The following is a 19,616-nucleotide window of genomic DNA, read 5'->3' as shown; positions in this document are numbered from 1 at the left end:
GCATAAGATAGACATTCCATTTCAAAAGAGAGAGACAGGAAAGAAAAAGAGGCCATGCATCCCGAACAAGTCCAAACCCCAGCAGGGCAAGTCCCATTAGGTTTCCAGGCACGAGAGCAACCCTCTCTGTCCTCCTGACTGGGGCGGGGGGGGGGGGGGGGGGCGCGGGCAGCAGCCCTCAGGAGGCGGCCCCGCCCTCCGGAGCCAAGGGGGTGTGGTCCTGCCTCTGGGCCCTTGGTGACCGCAGCAGCCCCACCAGCCTCTGAGCCATTCTTCCCATCACCGGAAGCGAGCAACACATTCTCAGCCAACTAGCTCTACCGGCCCACTTCCTGCTGGTAGAATCCCAGGAGTTCCTTCCTTCAGTTCGCCCTGTCTCTGTCCCCTTCGGTTCAAGTTCGCAGTGGTCCTGAGTTCTGGAAGCTGGAAGTCAGAAATCGAGGTGTTGGCAGGGCCCTGTGCTGCTCTGTGAGGGGCCCAGGAGGAATCGGTTCTACGCCGTGCTCTCTGGGGTTCCTTGGCTCACACACCACTCGCATCTCTGCCTCACGTCACATGGGGTTCTCCCTGTGTCTGTGCCTCTGGGTCTCTCCTCCACCTCTCGTAGCAGGACACCAGCCATACGATTAAGGGCTCACCCTACTCCAGTTTGACTTCATTTCAACTTGACTATGTTTGCAAAGACCCTATTTACAGTTGAGATTACATACACAAGTACTGGGGTTAGGACTCAAACATATCTTTTTTTTTTGCGGCGGGGGGGTAGACACAATTCAACCCACAACAGTGATTAAAACTGGGGCTGAGGAAGGAGGTTGAGATTGGGAAGGGGCATGCAGGAGCTTCTGGGGTCCTGACACCCCATGTTTAATGGGTTGTTTTATAATAATTAAGCTGTGTACTTAAATTTTATGCCTTTTTCTATATGAGGATTATATTTTACAACTTAAAAGTTTGAAAAAAAATAAAAAATGAAGAAATAAGCAACCTGAAAATTTCTATAATCATTAAAGAAACTGAATCTATAGTTTAGTAGCCTCCCACAAAAGACATGCAAAGCCCCAAAAGATGTCAAAGGTTGAGTTCCACCAAGCCTCCTAGAAAACACAATCCCAATTGTGCACAAACTCTTCCATAAAATAGAAAAAAAGGGGAACTTGCCCCAAACTCATATAATGAGACTAATTACAATTTTCGTACCAAAACCAGAAATAAATAATACTAGAAAGGAACTTCCCTGGTGGCGCAGTGGTTAAGAATCCGCCTGCCAATGCAGGGGACACAGGTTTGATCCCTGGTCCGGGAAGATCCCACATGCCACAGAGCAATGAAGCCCGTGCACCACAACTACTGAGCCTGTGCTCTAGAGGCCACGAGCCACAACTACTGAGCCCGTGTGCCACAACTACTGAAGCTCGTGCACCTAGAGCCCATGCTCCACAACAAGAGAAGCAACCACAATGAGAAGCCTGCGCACCGCAATGAAGAGTAGCCCCCGCTCGCCACAACTAGGGAAAGCCCGCGCACAGCAACGAAGACCCAATGCAACCAAAAATAAATAAATAAATTTTAAAAAATAATAATGATACTAGAAAGGAAAATCATAGGCTCCCTTACTCATGAACACAAATTCAAGTAATCCAAACAAAATACTGGAAAACCAAATCCAGAAAATTATTTATAAAAAGAACTGTGACCAAATGTGTTTATCCAAAGAAAGCATGAATGTCAACACAAGAGATTAAAGATAAAACACACGACTGTTTCAATGGATAATAGGAAATGCACTCAGTAACATTAAAGAATCATTCATAATAAAGATCCTTAGCTAATAAGGAGTAGGAAGAAACTTCAATAAGCTAAAATGTAAAGCAAGCATCACACCTAATAGCACACTATCTGAAGCATCCCTTTAAAATCAGGAATAAAACCAAGATGCCCATCATCACCGTTTCTATTCAATACTGTACTAGAGGTCCTGGCTACAATAAAAAATAAAATAAAATGGCTTATGAGGATTGGAAAGGAAAAAACAAAACAGTTCTTTGCATGAGAGATATATGACGGTCAACACAGAAAACCCATATCAATCAACAAAAATTTTTAAATGGAGTTTCAGCAAGTTTCCTAGATATAAGAAACAAATAGTTCTATAACAATGAAAGAAAATGTAACTTTTGGAAAATACCATTTAAAATATCAACAAAATATACAGAATACCTAGAAATAAGTCTAACAAAAGATGTTCAGAGACCTCTATTGCAAAATTATTGTGGAACTTTATAACCTGGGGATTATATAATATTCGATAATTTTTAAAAGATATCAATTTTTCCCATTTCACCTACAGATTCAATTCCTATCCAAATCCCAACTCTGTGTGTGTCTGTGTCTGTCTTGACAAGCTAATGATTCCAAAATTTATGTGGGAGGAGAAAGGGCCAAGAATAGGCAAGACACTCTTGAAATACAGGATTAAGTTAGAGGGGATTTGTCTTAGCAGAGACAAAAAAATAATTCTAAAGATATGACAATTAATGTGATTTTGGCACATGAACAAACTGGACCAACAGACCAGAATAAAAGAATCCTTAAATAGATCCATGTACACACAGACATTTGAACAATGACAGACCAGCACTGCAGATCACTGGGTATGGATGAACTAAGTGTGCAATGAAAACTGCTTAGGAGACAAAAATGAAATTGGGACTCTATCTCACCTTATACACAAAAATCACTTCCACAAGGATTAATGATTTAAATACAACAGGGCAAAACCTAGAACTTTTAGAAGAGTATGGGGGAGAGCATCTGTAAGACTCTGGGACGATGAACATGAATAAACTATAGTTACAAGCATCAACACTGACTAAGCGCACAGATTGAGTTTTTTAAAAGCTAAATGCAGAGGAATGCTTATAGTTTGACTTCATTTACATAAAGTTTAAAAGTGCCAATCATTCAGCGATGAATACGCATATGATAAAAGCATTTTTTTTAAGGGAGGAGGGGAAGGGGATTTTTAAAACAAAACTCAGGATAGCAATTATCTATGGAAGGAAGAAGCAGGCTGGGATTATGGAGGTACATATACAATAGATGGGTATTTAAAATGTTACACCTTATTTTCAGTATCATTTTTATTCCACGGGTATTTGTTTAAAGACGGTATGTATTTAAAGAATCATATATGACTACATATGTATGAAACACATGCTACTAGTTTAAAATACACAAATGAAATGCTATGCTTAAAAAAGGGGAAGAATATAACAAACAAGCAAACCCACCAGTTGTGTCAAATATTGACACTTTGCCCTATTTGTTTCAGATTACATATATATTTTTCTTCCTTTTTTTTTTTTTTAAGAAACAAAACAATACAAATACAGTTAGTCCTTGTGCCACCCTCCCTCCTTCCTTTCCTCTCCTGCTAGGTCATGGGGAACATGACCTTTAATTATACTTGATAAAATCAAACTTTCTTCGAAACAGATATCCCAATGTATACACCCACCAGCTCTGTATAGTATCTGCAATTTTAACACATCCTTACTAACATCTGGTACTATCACTTTCATTTTTGCCCATTTGATGTGTATAAACTACACCCCATTGTTTTAACTTACATTTCCCTGATTATTACAGAAGTTGAGCATGTTTATTAGTCACCTAGTCATTAGTCTTCTAGGTTTCTACTTCATTGAAGTACTTTTCTACAAACTAAATGAATCAATTGAGTAGTCTTTTTTTTCTCATTTGGAAATTTTTTCTGTGAGTATTAATTCTTTGTCATTTATCAGCATTGTAAATGTCCCAGTCTGTGGACATAGAGGTTTGCTGAACAAAGGTTTGAGTTTTAATATATTCAAACCAATCAATCTTTTCCTCTATATTTTGCACTTTTCATCTCTCTTTGTCTATGATCACAAAAATACTTCTGTACTTTTTGTTAGAAGTTTTAAAGCTTGCATTCACATTTGGTTGATTAACCCATCTGGAATTTACTTTGTGTATGGTACGATGACATGTATTTCTGTTTCATACAGAAAACCAGTTATCCCAGCATTCATTTGTAGATGCCACCTTTATCATGTAGCAAGTTTCCGCACAGGCGTGGGTCTGTGTCTGGGCTCTGCTTTGTACCACTGATTTATCTGTCAACCCCTGTGCCAATATCACCTTGTCCTAGTTATGTATTTTATTACCATGTCATGATTTCTGACAAGGCAAATCCACATCTTCTTCACTGGTGTCTTGGCTATTCTGGTCCTTTGCCTTTCGATACAAGTTTGAGGATCTGTGTGTTAAGTTTCACTCCAAGCCAAATTAAACCAAATAAAGTACCCTAATAGGATTCTGATTAGAGTTACACTGACATCTTAGATTTGGGGAGAACTGCTATCCTGATGATATGAATGTGGATGTGGTCTCTATCTCCATTTATTTAGTGGGTAACCTTATCTTACTACTGACTTCATTGGGGATCTTCTAAACTTTCACGATTCAGCGTGATGTTTGCTGTAGTATTCAGGTTTTCAATAAATTCTGGAAATTCTCATATTTTTCAAGACCGCCCCTCCCACTTTCTCTCTACTCTTCCCTTCCTGGTTTTATGTTACACCTTCTCCTTACAACCTCCATGTCTCTCTCTAATTAATTAATTAATTTATTTATTTTTGGCTGTGTTGGGTGTTCATTGCTGCTCTAGTTGCGGTGAGCAGGGGCTACTCTTCGTTGCGGTGCGCGAGCTTCTCATTGCAGTGGCTTCTCTCGTTGCAGAGCACAGGCTCTAGGCGCGCGGGCTTCAGTAGTTGTGGCACGTGGGCTTAGTAGCTGTGGCTCGCGGGCTCTAGAGCGCAGGCTCAGTAGTTGTGGTGCATGGGCTTAGTTGCTCCATGGCATGTGGGATCTTTCCAGACCAGGGCTCGAACCCGTGTCCCCTGCATTGGCAGGCGGATTCTTAACCACTGTGCCACCAGGGAAGCCCCTCCATGTCTCTTAACCTTTCTTATTTTCCATCTCTTTATATCTGATATCTCTGTAATACTTTCTTGGAAATTTCTTCACATTTATCTTATAGGTCATTAATTTTGTCTTCAGCTAAGTCTTATCTTTTTATCCCATTCACAGAGATTTTCATTTTAATAACTATAATTTTCATTTCCAGTAGTTCTATTTAGGTCTTTCAAACCTGTTTGTTCTGTTTTCTTTCTGAATATGTCTGTCTTTTCCTGAATAATTTTACAATTATTATTACTATTATAAATTGAGAAAAAAATTAAAATTGAACGGCCCATCCTGTTAATTATAGCTGAAGAATAATCATCACATACAGCCAATATCAGCCATCAGAAGCCAGGTCTCTAGAGTTGAAACTGAGGAGTGACCATGATCACAGGCCAGGCTCCAAGGGACACACCGCAGAGACAAAACTCTGAGGGAGTCACAACCCCCAGAGGTCCCTTCACAGGACCCCACCGGTCCCCTTCCTTCACCCTCCCACCCATCGGCAGTTCTCTAGAGCCCTTCCAGTTTACAATGAGTCACTTACTACTATTCCCACCAGCTTTCACTGAAGCAGGAGACAGATGTCAAGGACTTAAGAGAAGGATATAATCAAACAGCATCTATGTCCAGTATTCTACTTTGTTCTCCCCGTACCTAAAAATCTTCCTCCTCATCTCAGATGCCAGCATTTAATCTCAGGGGGAATAACCCCTTAACCTGCAAATGACTCCACTTTGGCACAAAAAAGTTATTTTATACTGTTGTTTTCACTGAAGCAGTGGTTTCCAAATAAACGTTTTTAATCATGTAACCCATCAGTAAAAAATTTTGAGATTGCAACCCCAGTGTATTTATTTTAAATATATATATATATATATATATAATATTTATATATTACATAATAAAACATACAAAAAATTAAGAGGAATAAAGTAACAACTATAAGCTGAAGCTTGAATATTTACTTAAGCAATACCATGGACTATATTTTACACGGGAACATTCCAGGTAATTTTAGTCTAAGAGAAGTTATGCTTAGTAACAGTAAGGAAAATCATTAATAGATGTTGAGAACTTACTCAACATTAATATTAAGATGCTTACCTATGCGTCCTCTCTCTACTTCCTTATCCCCTAAGCCAGCCATCTATCTTCTCAATGCTTTATGAGTTTTTAATCCTTTATTCTGAATGAAGCCTATTTACATTCTAGATCTTTCTCCTCCTCAAAAAGATAACAGTACATTATTCAAAGCAATAATATGAAATTAACTCCGTTTATTTAGTCAATATTGTTAAGATATTAACATTATTGAAAGAATACTGCTATCATATAAAACAGTCATGCCTTCCTAATTATAACAAGGGAGGGGACAGTGACAATTTGAAGTATTTAAAGCAAAGAAAAATTACTATTTTATAACATAAAATAGTACATATACCTGATAAAATCAGGTAAGTTAACGAAAATATTTAGCTTAACTGGTTCTATAATATGAAGTAAATAACTGGACTCAGAATTTGAGGGAATTAACTCAGAATTTGAAGACAGGCTCAACTTATTGAGCCTTTGATTTTAAAAAGTCATCCTAATCTTGAACTGTTCTTATATTTCCATAAGATCAAGAAAATGCAGAGGCTACTTACTTTTCAAGTTTTCACTTGGGAAGAATTATGTATACCATGTGCAAATTATTTCCATCTCACTCTCTACACTGAAGAGATGTTTAATGAAACACTGGCCTAATAATATAACAAACACGCTTCCATGAAGATGAAAAATACACCATGTCTGTGAGTGCTTCAAGTGACTGATGATATTATTAGGTACCTAATCCCTCATATACTTTAAATTCTCATGGATAATGTTTTCTGATCTACTAGGGAGGTATAAATAGAAAGCATACATCTTGGCTGGAGTCCAGTCCCTGGCTACACAAGAAAGGATAAATAAAGAATAGAAAATTGCACTAGTCATTAATTTCTAAGACCCTTGCCTCCCTGCCTTAAAGTTTACAAAGAAGTGTGCTTTTCATTGTTTAATATCAGATCTACCACTGTACCTGGAAAACATGCTATTTTTATATAAAAAAATACTATCATCATTCACAGTTTTAAAAAACACACACACCATCTGGTGCATCATTTTGCTAATTATTCTTCTTTTGTGAGGCTTTAGCAGAAGGCTAAGGAGTCAAAGAAACCATGGGGTAATTCAGGAGTTAAGTTATAACCCTGAGCCACACTAGTGGTTACTCAGTCTAGAACTTACTTTCAAAATCTAAGAAGAATGAAATATGCACCCAATTATTATTTACTCATTGGACTAATGATATCCATGAAGGTAAACTTATTATTTTATAAAATTAAATAATACACCTTTTTGACAATAACCTAAGGATACCAGGTGTGAATCCATAGCATAAACACTGACAGAGCCTAGTCATAAATACTATTAATTTGAATGGACAGATTCTCTAGTATTAATTGTTACAAGGCCTTTACCAGGCCTACCCTAACCCTCACCAGGGGACCTTTCACTTGTCTGAATCTGCAGTAATGACAGAGAGGGTGATGGAACTGGTCTTTCTGTGCACTGAGTATGAAATTGGTTATATTATGGTCAAATCTATTCACCAACTCAAAGACAAAAAACAGAACTCAAACTTCTAGAATTTTGAGGGTACTTTTGTTTTTGTGTAAATACCTTATAAAGTACTTATGTGCCAGGCACTATTCTTAGAGCTTTACACACCTTAACTGAGAAATTCTTAAACTGTGTGTGCCATGGACACCGCTGCCACTCTGGTTTGGCAATCTGGTGAAGCCTGTGCACTCCTCAAATGCTTTTAAATGCATAAAATACGTGAGATTACAAAGGAAACAAGTTATACTGAAATATAGAAATATGTGCACTCTTTTATTATTTTATCTTATTAAGTAACAAGATCTAGGGTAAAGTTAATAACTACCGTAATTTCAAAGCAGTGATGAACATAAACAATACTTCGAGATGTGGCAACAAATGTAACGTGATATGAAAATACCTGTGAGCTCTGCTGGTGACAGATCACAGTTACTGCAAGTACTCTTATGAATTATAGCCTGTTTCATAACTGATAAAAAGGATAAATTCCAGTTCGAGATTAGTGAAAATTAAAGATGCAACATTTTTCCCATTCAAGTTCCAAACCCTCTGATTTCTATCCATTTACGCCTACGAAGTGAAGAGCCGCTGTCATGAACAGCTCATTTAACCCTAAGACGATCCTCTTTAGTTGGTGGCGTCATCGTCCCCATTTTATGGATGAGGACTCTGAGGTATGGTTGAGTTACCCACCGCACAACTACAAAGTAAGTGAATTAAGTACACGTGTGCCCCCAGTCCCGTAAGCGGGCGGACCTCACCTTGATGGGGGGTTTCCGAGTGATGTGGGAGACGAGGAAGTTCATGGCGATGTCCTCACAGTTGATGTATTCGTCCACCATGTCTCGGATGGCCTGGGGCATCACGTAAGAATACAGGTAGGCATAATACTGTCAGGGGCAGAAACAGAATCACATACTTTGTCAGAGGCCACAGTTCTTTAGCTTTCAGCAAAAATATGCTCCGAAGGAAGGGTGTTGTGGTGGGAGGTGGGGTATGGCAATCACCGAGAAGCACCACTGGCATTTAGGGAGTCGGGTCCAGGGACGCTAAACACCCCGCAAGGCAGGCCTTCTGCAGTGAAGAATTAGCCCGTCCAAACTGCCCTTATCCCCCCCTTTGAGAATCAAAACGTCGTGTAATCTCCTTGGTACCACAGTGATTCTGCAACAATCTAAAGATTTATCACATTAGGTGGGACACTAGTTCAGCTGAACCGCGTTCTCTCTGACAAAGGCAGTAAGGGATACGCAAGGGGGAAAGCCTGGTTATCTTCTCAGACCTCAGAAAGTCACTGAGCCATGAGACGTCCGATCCCTCCGTGCCTCACTTCTCACTATTGGCACCGGCTGCCCCCTGCTCCAAGCCACCATCACCTCTGGCCCGCATTATTCATACAGTCCCCTAAATAGCCTCCCCGCTGCCATACTTTCCTCCCTACAGTCCATCCTCAGCACAGCAGAGCGATCGTGTTAAAACACAAGTCCAACTGAGCTCATCTCTCCTTTACTCCAAACCCCTCAATGGCTTCTCATCTCACTCAGAGTAAAAGCCTAAGTTCTGAAAATGCCCTGCAAGGCCCACAGAATGGTCTGCGCTAGCTCAAACCTGCCAGTGAATGTCGACTGCTAAATTTTCAGAGGTTTTGTGAGACTATTTAAGAATTCTGTGAGCTTGTTATGAAAAGTAGCCATTACTAAAAATATAATTACATATACTTAAAATTAAGTTATACTAAATGTTATATTAAAAGCCAATAAATACCTAAAGCTCATCACTTCTTAATTAACTAATTAATACATTTTACAATTACTTATTACATTTACTGTCATCTTTTTTTTGTTTTTTAATTGTTTGGTCATGCCTCATGGCATGCGGGATCCTAGTTCCCTAACCAGGGATCAAACCCGTGCCCCCTGCAGTCGAAGTGCAGCGTCTTAACCACCGTACCGCCAGGGATGTCCCACATTAACTGTCATCTTGAGGCTGTTTATGTCTATCATATCCGTATGGTGAAAATACTATATCACTGGCATGGACCTGCCCATCTCTTCCAAACACCATGTTCATTGACTCATACTGATAACTTGAACTCAGCCATGGTAAGAATATTTACACCACAGAAATGGGCAAATGCCGTGAAACAGAGCAAATGTTAATGGTGATGTGTTGCAACATGCTGACGATGAACAGGTGAGGTGCCTAATAAAAGTGATTTACGTATCTTACTACCTTAAATAGTAGAATCTATATAGCGAAATAATCATAAAATTTTTGTACCACAAAGTGTTTTGCTGGTTATCTTGTGGCAAAGTACTTAAGAGATGGTGAACTTAAAAGATGAATGACACATTTTTCTTTTACAAAAAGACAGGTGATTAAAATCTGTGTACCCTTTAAATGGTCAGTGATTGTCATCAGTATGCTAATGAGAATATTTATTCATTGAATACAATCCACATCTTTATCAAGGGAAACGTGACATCATGAAAGGAAAAAGAAAGAACTGACTTAAAAATATATGGAGAAAGCGTTATGAAAACAAATGTTTAGAAGTATTTCCACTATTATGTGATTTTTTCATGCCAAAAATCATTTTTAAAATATAGAAAAACTTTTGTAACCTGTTTAAAAATCTTCTAAATGAAAAGTTTCAGTGAATTTAGAACCTACTCTAAAATATAAAAATGTAACATCTTCTCATTAGTTTGCTAAAAAAAACTGAACACATTGTAGAAGATGGAAATTCTAGTCCAATTTCAACAAAATGCTACCAAATTGGTGGGTAAGTATCACAACTTAGGAAGCATGGCAATAAGGTATGTCTTCCAGGGGCAGTGATTAAAACCAAGTATCAGAAATATGCTTAATTTTGGATATATATATACTACCAAATGTAAAATAGATAGCTGGTGGGGAAGCAGCCGCATAGCACAGGGAGATCAGCTCGGTGCTTTGTGTCCACCTAGAGGGGTGGGATAGGGAGGGTGGGAGGGAGACGCAAGAGGGAGGGGATATGGGGATATATGTATACGTATAGCTGATTCACTCTGTTATAAAGCAGAAACTAACACAACACTGTAAAGCAATTATACTCCAATAAAGATGTTAAATTAAAAAAAAAAATGCTTAATTTAGAAATAGACCTCTGAGTTGCCATAATACAGTGTCAAATCAAGATTTTCAAAAATAATAAAGCATATTCAATCATATTGCTTTCACTAAAATTTAAGAATTTAGTGAGAATATTATTTTGAAACTGTTTTCATCTTTATCTCAACCTTATAAAAATTTCTGTAAGTACAGTAGTACGCATATTATAATTTATAAATAAATATATACACTTGTGAGATACCAAAGCATTTTACTGATAGGCACTTAGGATAAAAAAAAAAAAAATACTTGATTGCTCTAGATTAGGGATGACCAACTTAGCTGCTTTCAAGGGCCAAACAAGGAAGGCAAATAGATAATAAACATGCTAAAGAAATGGGTGTAAGAAAAATACAGTCATGGGACAGATAAGCACACACGTGTCCTCCTCCAGGGAACAGTGGCTACGCAGCTCCAGCCAGCAGGTGCCAGGCAGGAACCCTGTTCCAGTAGGACCTGATCTTCATTTTCATTGAGGTCCAGATCTTTTTGTAAAATTCTCTGATTTTTAAAACCTGGCAGAGTATGGGACGGCACCAGGGGGCTAAATAAACATCTGTAACCACAGAAGGCTTCAGGGCAGCTAGTTTTTAAACCTTGCCTTAGATTTTCAAAGAGAAAAAACAACAAACCTAAGTTTTATTAAGTCAATTATTTATTACTTAACAGTAAAGGGATCTGGGACTTCCCTGGCAGTCCAGTGGTTAAGACTCTCTGCTTCCACTGCAGGGGTTGCGGATTCGATCCCTGGTTGGGGAACTAAGATCCCACAAGCTGCGCAGCGTGGCCAAAAAAAAAAAAAAAAAAAAAACACGAAAAGACAAAAAAAAAAAAGGTAAAGGGATCTGACTATTGTCATTTTTAAAGAGCAATCAGAGATTTGATAAGGTAGACTTTCCAGAAGACAAGTAAATTCTCACGGTGTGAGTATGCACTGCTAAAATTGGGGGCTCTTTCTCAAATGACCAGTGTGAAAATAAATGACTCCTAGTTAGGTGTGGTTTCTCAGCCCGATGCTTTCTAATTCTACTCGCAATCCCCAGCCCAACCAAAGCCCACAAGTTTGGAAAATAATCATGAGAGCCAAGTTCAAGAATGGGATGAGCATATCAGCTTCACACATTAAATTTTAAAAAGAAAAAAAAAAGCGAGAGTTTAATGACCTCCTAAGGCTGGTTCAAAATGTTCCTGGTAAGATGACTTTTAAGGTAAAACTGAGGAGACTTGCAAGATGCCACCTCTGAGATGTGAAATATATGAGGGACAAAAGATTTGAAGGTGGGGTGGGGGAAGAGATAATCAGCTTTTTGGGGAAAAGTTCAGTTTGAAGTACCAGAGGGACATACAGGGGATGTCCTGAAAACAATTAAATACACGAGTAAAGCTCTCAAGGAAAGGCCATGGCTGGAATATAAGGACGGAAATCACCAGCTTACGGATGCTGAGAAAAGCCACAAGACATGGAGAGTACAAGAGAACATTTAAGGAAAACACAAAGTAAGAAGAGCACTAGACAGCTATATATAAAATAATCAACAAGGACCTACTGTATAGCACAGGGAACTCTAACTCAGTATTCTGTAATAACCTATATGGGAAAAGAATCTGAAAAAGAATAGATATATGTGTATGTATAACTGAATCACTTTGCTGTACACCTGAAACTAAAACATTGTAAATCAACTTACGCCAATATAAAATAAAAATTAAATTAAAAAAAGAAGAGCATCAGACAGAAGTAGAACCCTGTGATACTTCAACAATTACAGGGAGACAGTGTGCTGGATAGGTCTTCCAGGAGGGCATGGAGTGGAGATCAGGATGATGGGCCAGGTGCTAACATCTTTGATGACCATGAAGGGATGATTAGTAGGAGGCTGGCAGATGGAGCAACAAGACAGACACCATGAACCTCAAATGAGATCTTACATGACAGGTGAGAAGTAACTGTCTAGAAGTGTCACCAGTAAGCAGTGAAAATGGTTCTCTACACCTTGCTCCAAAGTACAAATCGGGGGAAATGAGTAGCCTCAATCACTGGCCCTGGAAGGAATAAAAGGAAAGCACTGTCCTCAGAGACAAGTCAGGTTTCAATCAGATCAAGGAGATGGAGGAGGTACTCTGTGAAGCGGGGGGGGTGTGGGCGGTTTGGCGATCTCAAAATAGGGATTCTTCAGAACCCAGAGGGAGGACTTGGGAGGGAAGGTATAGAGCAGCAATATCCAACAGAAATACACTGTGAGTCACAATTGTCATTTTAAATTTTCTAGTAGCCATGTTTTTAAGAAATAAAAAGAAACAGTAAAATTAATTTGTAATATATTTTATTTAACCCAGTGTATCCAAAATAATTGCACTTTCACATACAATCAACATAAAAAATTACTGAGATAGTTTACACTCTTTCTTTCACGCTAAGTTTTCAAAGTCTGCTATGTACTTTATACGTGGAGCACATCTCAACGCTGACTAGTCACATTTCAAGCGCTCAGCAGCCACATGTGGCCAGTGGCTACTTTACAGAACAGATGACAGGTAGAGGGAAGATGAGTCAGGAGCAAGGAAACAGAACAGTTCAGCGACAACAGTACAGGAGAGGAGTCATAACTGCAAGGACTTGCACAGTGAATTTTCAGCGAAAACCAGGATGTGAGGCAACATGACAATTAAAAGCTCTAAGGAATCAAATAGAACTTGCAGAGCCCCAACAGACAGAGGTTTGTGGTGGGGCTTGGGATAGAGGTGGCTGAGTCAGAAGAGGGCCAGGTTCAGCCTTCTGCTGACCAGGTCACGTCTGGAATGGTTGTGGGGAAACTGGACCACATTTTGGCCCAATGCCCTCAATTTTACAGAGGGAGAGCCAGTGCCTGGGAAGATATACTGATTTTCCTATTGACCCATGTGCAATTATACAGGCAGCCTTCTCATCCGGACTTTTTATTCTAGCGTTGCTCTAATCATCCTGATCACTGTGTTTAAAAATAGAAATAACTTAATTCTAGCAGAGAAGGGATATATGAGAAGCATTAGCAGAGCTAACTTTAAAGCAGCATTTCACTGCCCCACAAAGGCTCAACTCCTACCAAGTTCATGCCAATCCTACCAGCTTTTTCTTACCTTGTGGAAGAAGGCAGCACCTGTCAGCACCATGGACAGCTCACAGGAGTAGTTGGAGTTGTAGAGCCAGGACTGATGAGGGATGTCCCACGCGTGGTAACGGCCAGGGAAACCCACAATGCGGTCCCGCGCTTCTCTCCACACCCTCAAAAAACACAAGTATATGCACACTGCTGAGTACAAAGCTCTAAGGTTATCAGAAACGTTTAAAATTATTGCCTCTATTTTGCAGATGCTGACTCGTTGAGCTGTTACTTCTTTAAAAAAAAAACAAAAACAAAAACAACTGTATATACCAAATCAATCACAAGATAAAAAGGATAAAAACAAACAGTGTCAGGAATTCCCTCCGGTCCAGTGGTTGGGACTCCGTGCTTTCACTGCTGAGGGCGCAGGTTCAATCCCTGGTTGGAGAACTAAGATCCCGCAAGCCACATGGCCATAAAAAAATAAACAAACAATGTCACCCACAGCTTCCTTAATAAGTACCTGCTTGTTGATCCTCTAACTTCTGGCAGCCAGCATCTCTCCAGCCCTTATAGAAGGAAAAAGTTGGAATAACACAGAAAGGATCTAAGGAGTCTAAGGCATTAAAGGTCTCCAGAATGGGATAAGTACAGCAATCTGCTAAGAAGCAGGAAGAAGATGATTTTTATATCTATTTATTTTTAATCTTATTTAATTTCTAAAAGTTTTATTTTTAATGTGTACGACATATTAGGACTTGTATATAATTTATGTGTATTGCATACTTAACTTCTCTTTTACTGAGCGGGTACACTATAAAAAAAAGCTTAGAGGGGAATTCCCTGGCAGTCCAGTGGATAAGACTGTGCGCTTCCACTGCAGAGGACTGGGGTTGGATCCCCGGTTGGGGAACTAGGATCCCACATGCCACATGGCACGGCCGGGAAAAAAAAAAAAAAAAAAAGCTTAGAGACCACTGGTCTAAACAGGAGACTGCTGCCTGGAGTTAGGTACAACAGTCTTAATTCCTGATTTGAGCAGAGCTCAGGTAGAAACCTACAGCATGAAAAGAAGTGGTCTACAGAACCATACAAATGAAAGACTTCATAAATGCAAGAAATAAATTGAGAATTCAACGTTTCCAGGATAAACTTTTATAACATCCTCAAATTTTTTTTAAAATTTATTTATTTTATTTATTTTTGGCTGTGTTGGGTCTTCGTTGCTGTGCACGGACTTTCTCTAGTTGCGGCGAGCGGGGGCTACTCTTCGTTGCAGTGTGTAGACTTCTCATTGCAGTGGCTTCTCTTGTTGCGGGCTCTAGGCGCGCGGGCTTCAGTAGTTGTGGCACACGGGCTCAGTAGTTGTGGCTCACGGGCTCCAGAGCACAGGCTCAGCAATTGTGGTGCACAGGCTTAGTCGCTCCGCGGCATGTGGGATCTTCCCGGACCAGGGCTCGAACCCGTGTCCCCTGCATCGGCAGGCAGACTCCCAACCACTGCGCCACCAGGGAAGCCCCACATCCTCAAATTTATAGGTAAGGTACAACAAATAAAATCAGTTTCACGGGCTAAAATCATAGAGCTGAAAGCACTTATGTTCCACAGCACCCTACATCCTTGCAGAAGTGCTTCGGGGGTCCCATAAACAATGGACCATCACCTCCCCACTCCACCTCACCCCAACGGAGATTTAAACTGCCTAAGAAACTCCTTCATCACCCCTGGAACTTCAACTCCTAAAACACGTAAGATTTCAGTTCAAAAGAGTTCTTCTCCTATTAAGTTTGAAAGCGACTAATCTAGTTCAACAGATGAGACACTACAACTCCTATCACAACTTAGCAGCTGTCTAAATGGGCTTTCTGCCACATCCCACCCAAATCCCTACCTCTGTCCTGATTTATCTCCTAAAACTGACTCCCAATTACTAACCTAAAAAGCTACAAGATGTTTTAATAATATATTTTGACATTTACAGAATGTACGGATTGCTAATAAATACCAATGGTATATCCAAATGCTGTATCAATACTCCTAAAAATACTGATCTCTTCAAATGCTTATTGATCCTACTAGCCCCGAAATATCAGCAGAAGAAAGAATGGGAAACAATATTTTAATTATCAGATTTGGCTGATTTAAGTCAACATATACAGTTTTTAATAAGGTAGAATATCCTTTGCTACATGATATCAAAAGGCAACATATCCAATTTGTTAAAGGCTGTCGATGCTCAACTAGGTATTAATTATCTGTTAAATAATAAGGAAAAAATCAGCATGGAAGCACAAGCACCAGACAAATGCAAGTAAAGGCTCAAGTCCTTGGGATGAGGCATCAGGAGTTTTAGATATAAGGTCTCAGTGGAATCAGAAAGTTAGGCATGTTAAAATATCAATTATAAATAATGCTATCAATTTAAGTATAAAAGTGTTACACATAACCAGTTCCTTAACATTATATTCAAATTATGCTGCACTAAGTATTTTTAACCTATGTGCAGTATCATAGATCATGCTTTGGTATGTATACCTTATCCTCTTTTTTTTTTTTTTTTTGGCTGTACCACGCGGCTTGTGGAATCTCAGTTCCCTGATCAGGAACTGAGGGCCCCGGCAGTGAAAGTGTGGAATCCTGACCACCAGACCACCAGGGAACTCCCAGTACATCTTATCTTTAATGAATTATTTTTTAACTGTGTTAATGTTCCAATTACCTACAAAATATGTTAGGGAAAAAGTTTCAAAGGTAATTCTATAGCTCAAACTTAAAGAAAATTCACTGGATAAATTCAACTTTGCCAAACAACTAAAGAGAAATTTTAAAATAATGAAATCAAGATACTATGCCACTGAAGAATGTGAGTCACGACTCAAATTCTTCCGTTAACATTTCAGATTTACATACTATCACCTTTGAAAAAAGTGCATCAATTCAACCTTCTCATGGCACAAACTGTGGCACATCATTTCCATATTAATACAGTCAAGTTAAAAAAAACCTGACAACTCAAATATTTACATTATTTTAAATAACGATGATCTCTTTTTCTTGCAATCCTGTGAGACTCAAAACGATTTAATACGTTACCTGAATGAAGCAAAAGGTCATGTTACTACTAATATTTAATTTAAAACTGATTTTTCTGATCTTCAAAACTTAGGCAAATGGTTCTGAATAAAGATCAGTATATTAATGATATTGAGTACATTAAAATAATACGGACCACGCCACACAAAGAGACAGTGTCATCCTTCCTGGTTATATTTCCATGTTTCTCCCTCTGGTTCATTAAGAACCAAATGATTTGAAATGCAGTAAGAAAATAAAGTGTAAAATCAACTAATAATCAAAAAATGTATTTAAAAAATAAGGTGAGATTTTGCTTCCTGACCATCTAAAACAATAGTCTCTTTTCCAAATTCCATGTTTCTATATATTATGTAAGCCTTTTCCTCCTCTCCAAAATAAAATATTAAGGAACGTGTACCAAACCATGGTAAAGGAAAAAGGTTTTGGTTAGCTCCCTTTGGAAAAGAAAACTCAAAGCAGAGCAATGGAATACAGAGAAGAAGATCAATATCAGATCCAGTGGGGGAATTCACAACTTCTGGGCCAAGATAACAGAGATACCTGGATCCAGGAAGAGAAACCTACCTTCCAGTCCACAATCCCATCCCTCCTCATACAGCTTACACTATCACCTTTTTAAAAAATAAAGTTTACTGAGACATAAATCACATACCATAAAACTCACTTGTTTAAAAGTGTACGACTCACTGGGTTTTAGTATATTCACAGAGCTATGCAACCATCACCACTACCTAATTTCAGAATATTTTCATCACCCCAAAAAGAAACTCCATAACCATTAGCAGTCACTCCCCATTTTCCCCCTCCCCATCCCATGGCAACCACCAATCTTTCTGTATCCACAGATTTGCTTACTGTGGACATTTCATACAAATGGACTCATATATTCTGTGACTAGCTTATTTTACTTAGCCTGTTTTTCAAGGTTCACCCATGTTGTAGCACGTGTCAGTATTTCATTCCTTTTTTGTTGCCAAATAATATTCCATTGTATGCATATACCATGGTTTGTGTATCCATTCATCAGTTGATGGACATTTGGGTTGTTTATACTTCTTTTGTTTTAGTTTTTTTTGACAACTGATTTTTTGGTGTGTGGCAAAATGTATGTAACATAAAATTTATCATTTTAATCATTTTCAAGTGTACAGTTCAATGGCATTAAGTATATTCACACTGTTGTATGATCATCAATCTCCAGAACTTCTTCACCTTCCCAGCCTGAAACTCTGACCCACTGAACACTAACTCGGCATTCTTGCCTTCCTCCAGCCCCAGGCAGCCACCACCACCTTTGTCTCTATGAATCTGACTACTCTGGGTGCCTCATGTAAGTAGAATCATGTTTATACTCATTGACTCTTATAAATAATGCTGCTATGAACATTCATGTACTGCTTTTGTATAGACATATGTTTTCAGTTCTCTTGGGTCTCTTTATCTGTCCCTTAAGAACATACCTGTTTCCTTCCTTGCTGTGTAAGCTGAAGTTAGCCAAGATCCATATTACCTTTTGCCAGAGGGAGAATTTCTATTTATTTATTTATTTAAAATCAAAGTGCAGTTGATTTACAAGTGATTCAGTTATACATATATATATATATATATATATATATTTTCAGATTCTTTTCCATTACAGGTTATTACAAGATATTGAATATATTTCCCTGTGCTATACAGTAGGTCCTCATTATCTATTTTATATATAATAGTGTATATCTGTTAACCCCAAATTCCTAATTTATCCCTCCCCCCACTTTCCCCTTTAGTTACCATAAGTTTGTTTTCTATGTCTGTGAGTCTAATTTCTGTTTTGTAAGTAAATTCACTTGTATCATTTTTTTAGATCCCACATATAAGTGATATCACGTTATTTGCCTTTCACTTCACTAAGTATGATAATCTCTAGGTCCATCAAGGTTGCAGTAAATGGCATTATTTCATTCTTTTCTTATGGCTGAGTGGTATTCCATCGTATATATATATACCACAGCTTCTTTATCCATTTATCTGTTGACGGACACTTAGGTTGCTTCCATGTCTTGGCTACTGTAAACAGTGCTGCAATGAACATTGGGGTGCATTTATCTTTTTAAAAAAGGGGACCCTCCTACACTGCTGGTGGAAATGTAAATTGGAGCAGCCACTATGGAGAACAGTATGGAGGTTCCTTGAAAAACTAATCTGGAAAAGATGAAAACTCTAATTCGAAAACAAAGTTTTTAGATCAAAGGATGCCCAAACAAATGAGAAAAGAGTCAGGGCAATAAAAGGTTTAGAAGTCAAGCCAGAGATAATTTACCAGTCTTATAACCAGAGGCTAACCCTCAAATGTCAAATGACTGTTAGGAGACTCTTACAGCTCAATAATAAAAAGGCAAAGGATCTGAATAGACATTTCTCCAAAGAAGATATACAAACAGTCACTGAGCACATGAAAAGATACTCAATATCATCAGTCATAAGGCTTCCTATTATTCTCTCACCACTTGGAAATCTGTTGACAAATGGAAAAGATAAAGATCTTCCTAGGGACTTGCCTGGTGGCGCAGTGGTTAAGAATCCACCTGCCAATGCGGGGGACACAGGTTCGAGCCCCAGTCCGGGACGATCCCACATGCCGTG

The 19,616-nt window shown here is 38.8% G+C and overlaps 1 protein-coding gene across 6 annotated transcripts in view; it reads right to left on the bottom strand.

Moving 5' to 3' along the window:
- Positions 1–19,616, bottom strand: part of EXTL3 (exostosin like glycosyltransferase 3) — a 136,278-nt gene that overhangs the window by 6,836 nt on the left and 109,826 nt on the right. For all 6 annotated transcript variants that reach the window (XM_068553248.1, XM_068553246.1, XM_068553244.1 and 3 more), the window contains 2 exons: positions 13,930–14,074; positions 8,421–8,549 (listed from right to left, as the gene is read on the bottom strand). In XM_068553248.1, the coding sequence (XP_068409349.1) occupies positions 8,421–8,549; positions 13,930–14,074 (274 nt within the window). The remainder of the gene's footprint in view (positions 1–8,420; positions 8,550–13,929; positions 14,075–19,616) is intronic.

The sequence above is a fragment of the Eschrichtius robustus genome, chromosome 10, assembly GCF_028021215.1.
Source record: "Eschrichtius robustus isolate mEscRob2 chromosome 10, mEscRob2.pri, whole genome shotgun sequence".
Taxonomy (NCBI): domain Eukaryota; kingdom Metazoa; phylum Chordata; class Mammalia; order Artiodactyla; family Eschrichtiidae; genus Eschrichtius; species Eschrichtius robustus.
Note: the sequence above shows the minus strand (reverse complement) of the source record. Positions and strands in the feature narration are given on the sequence as shown.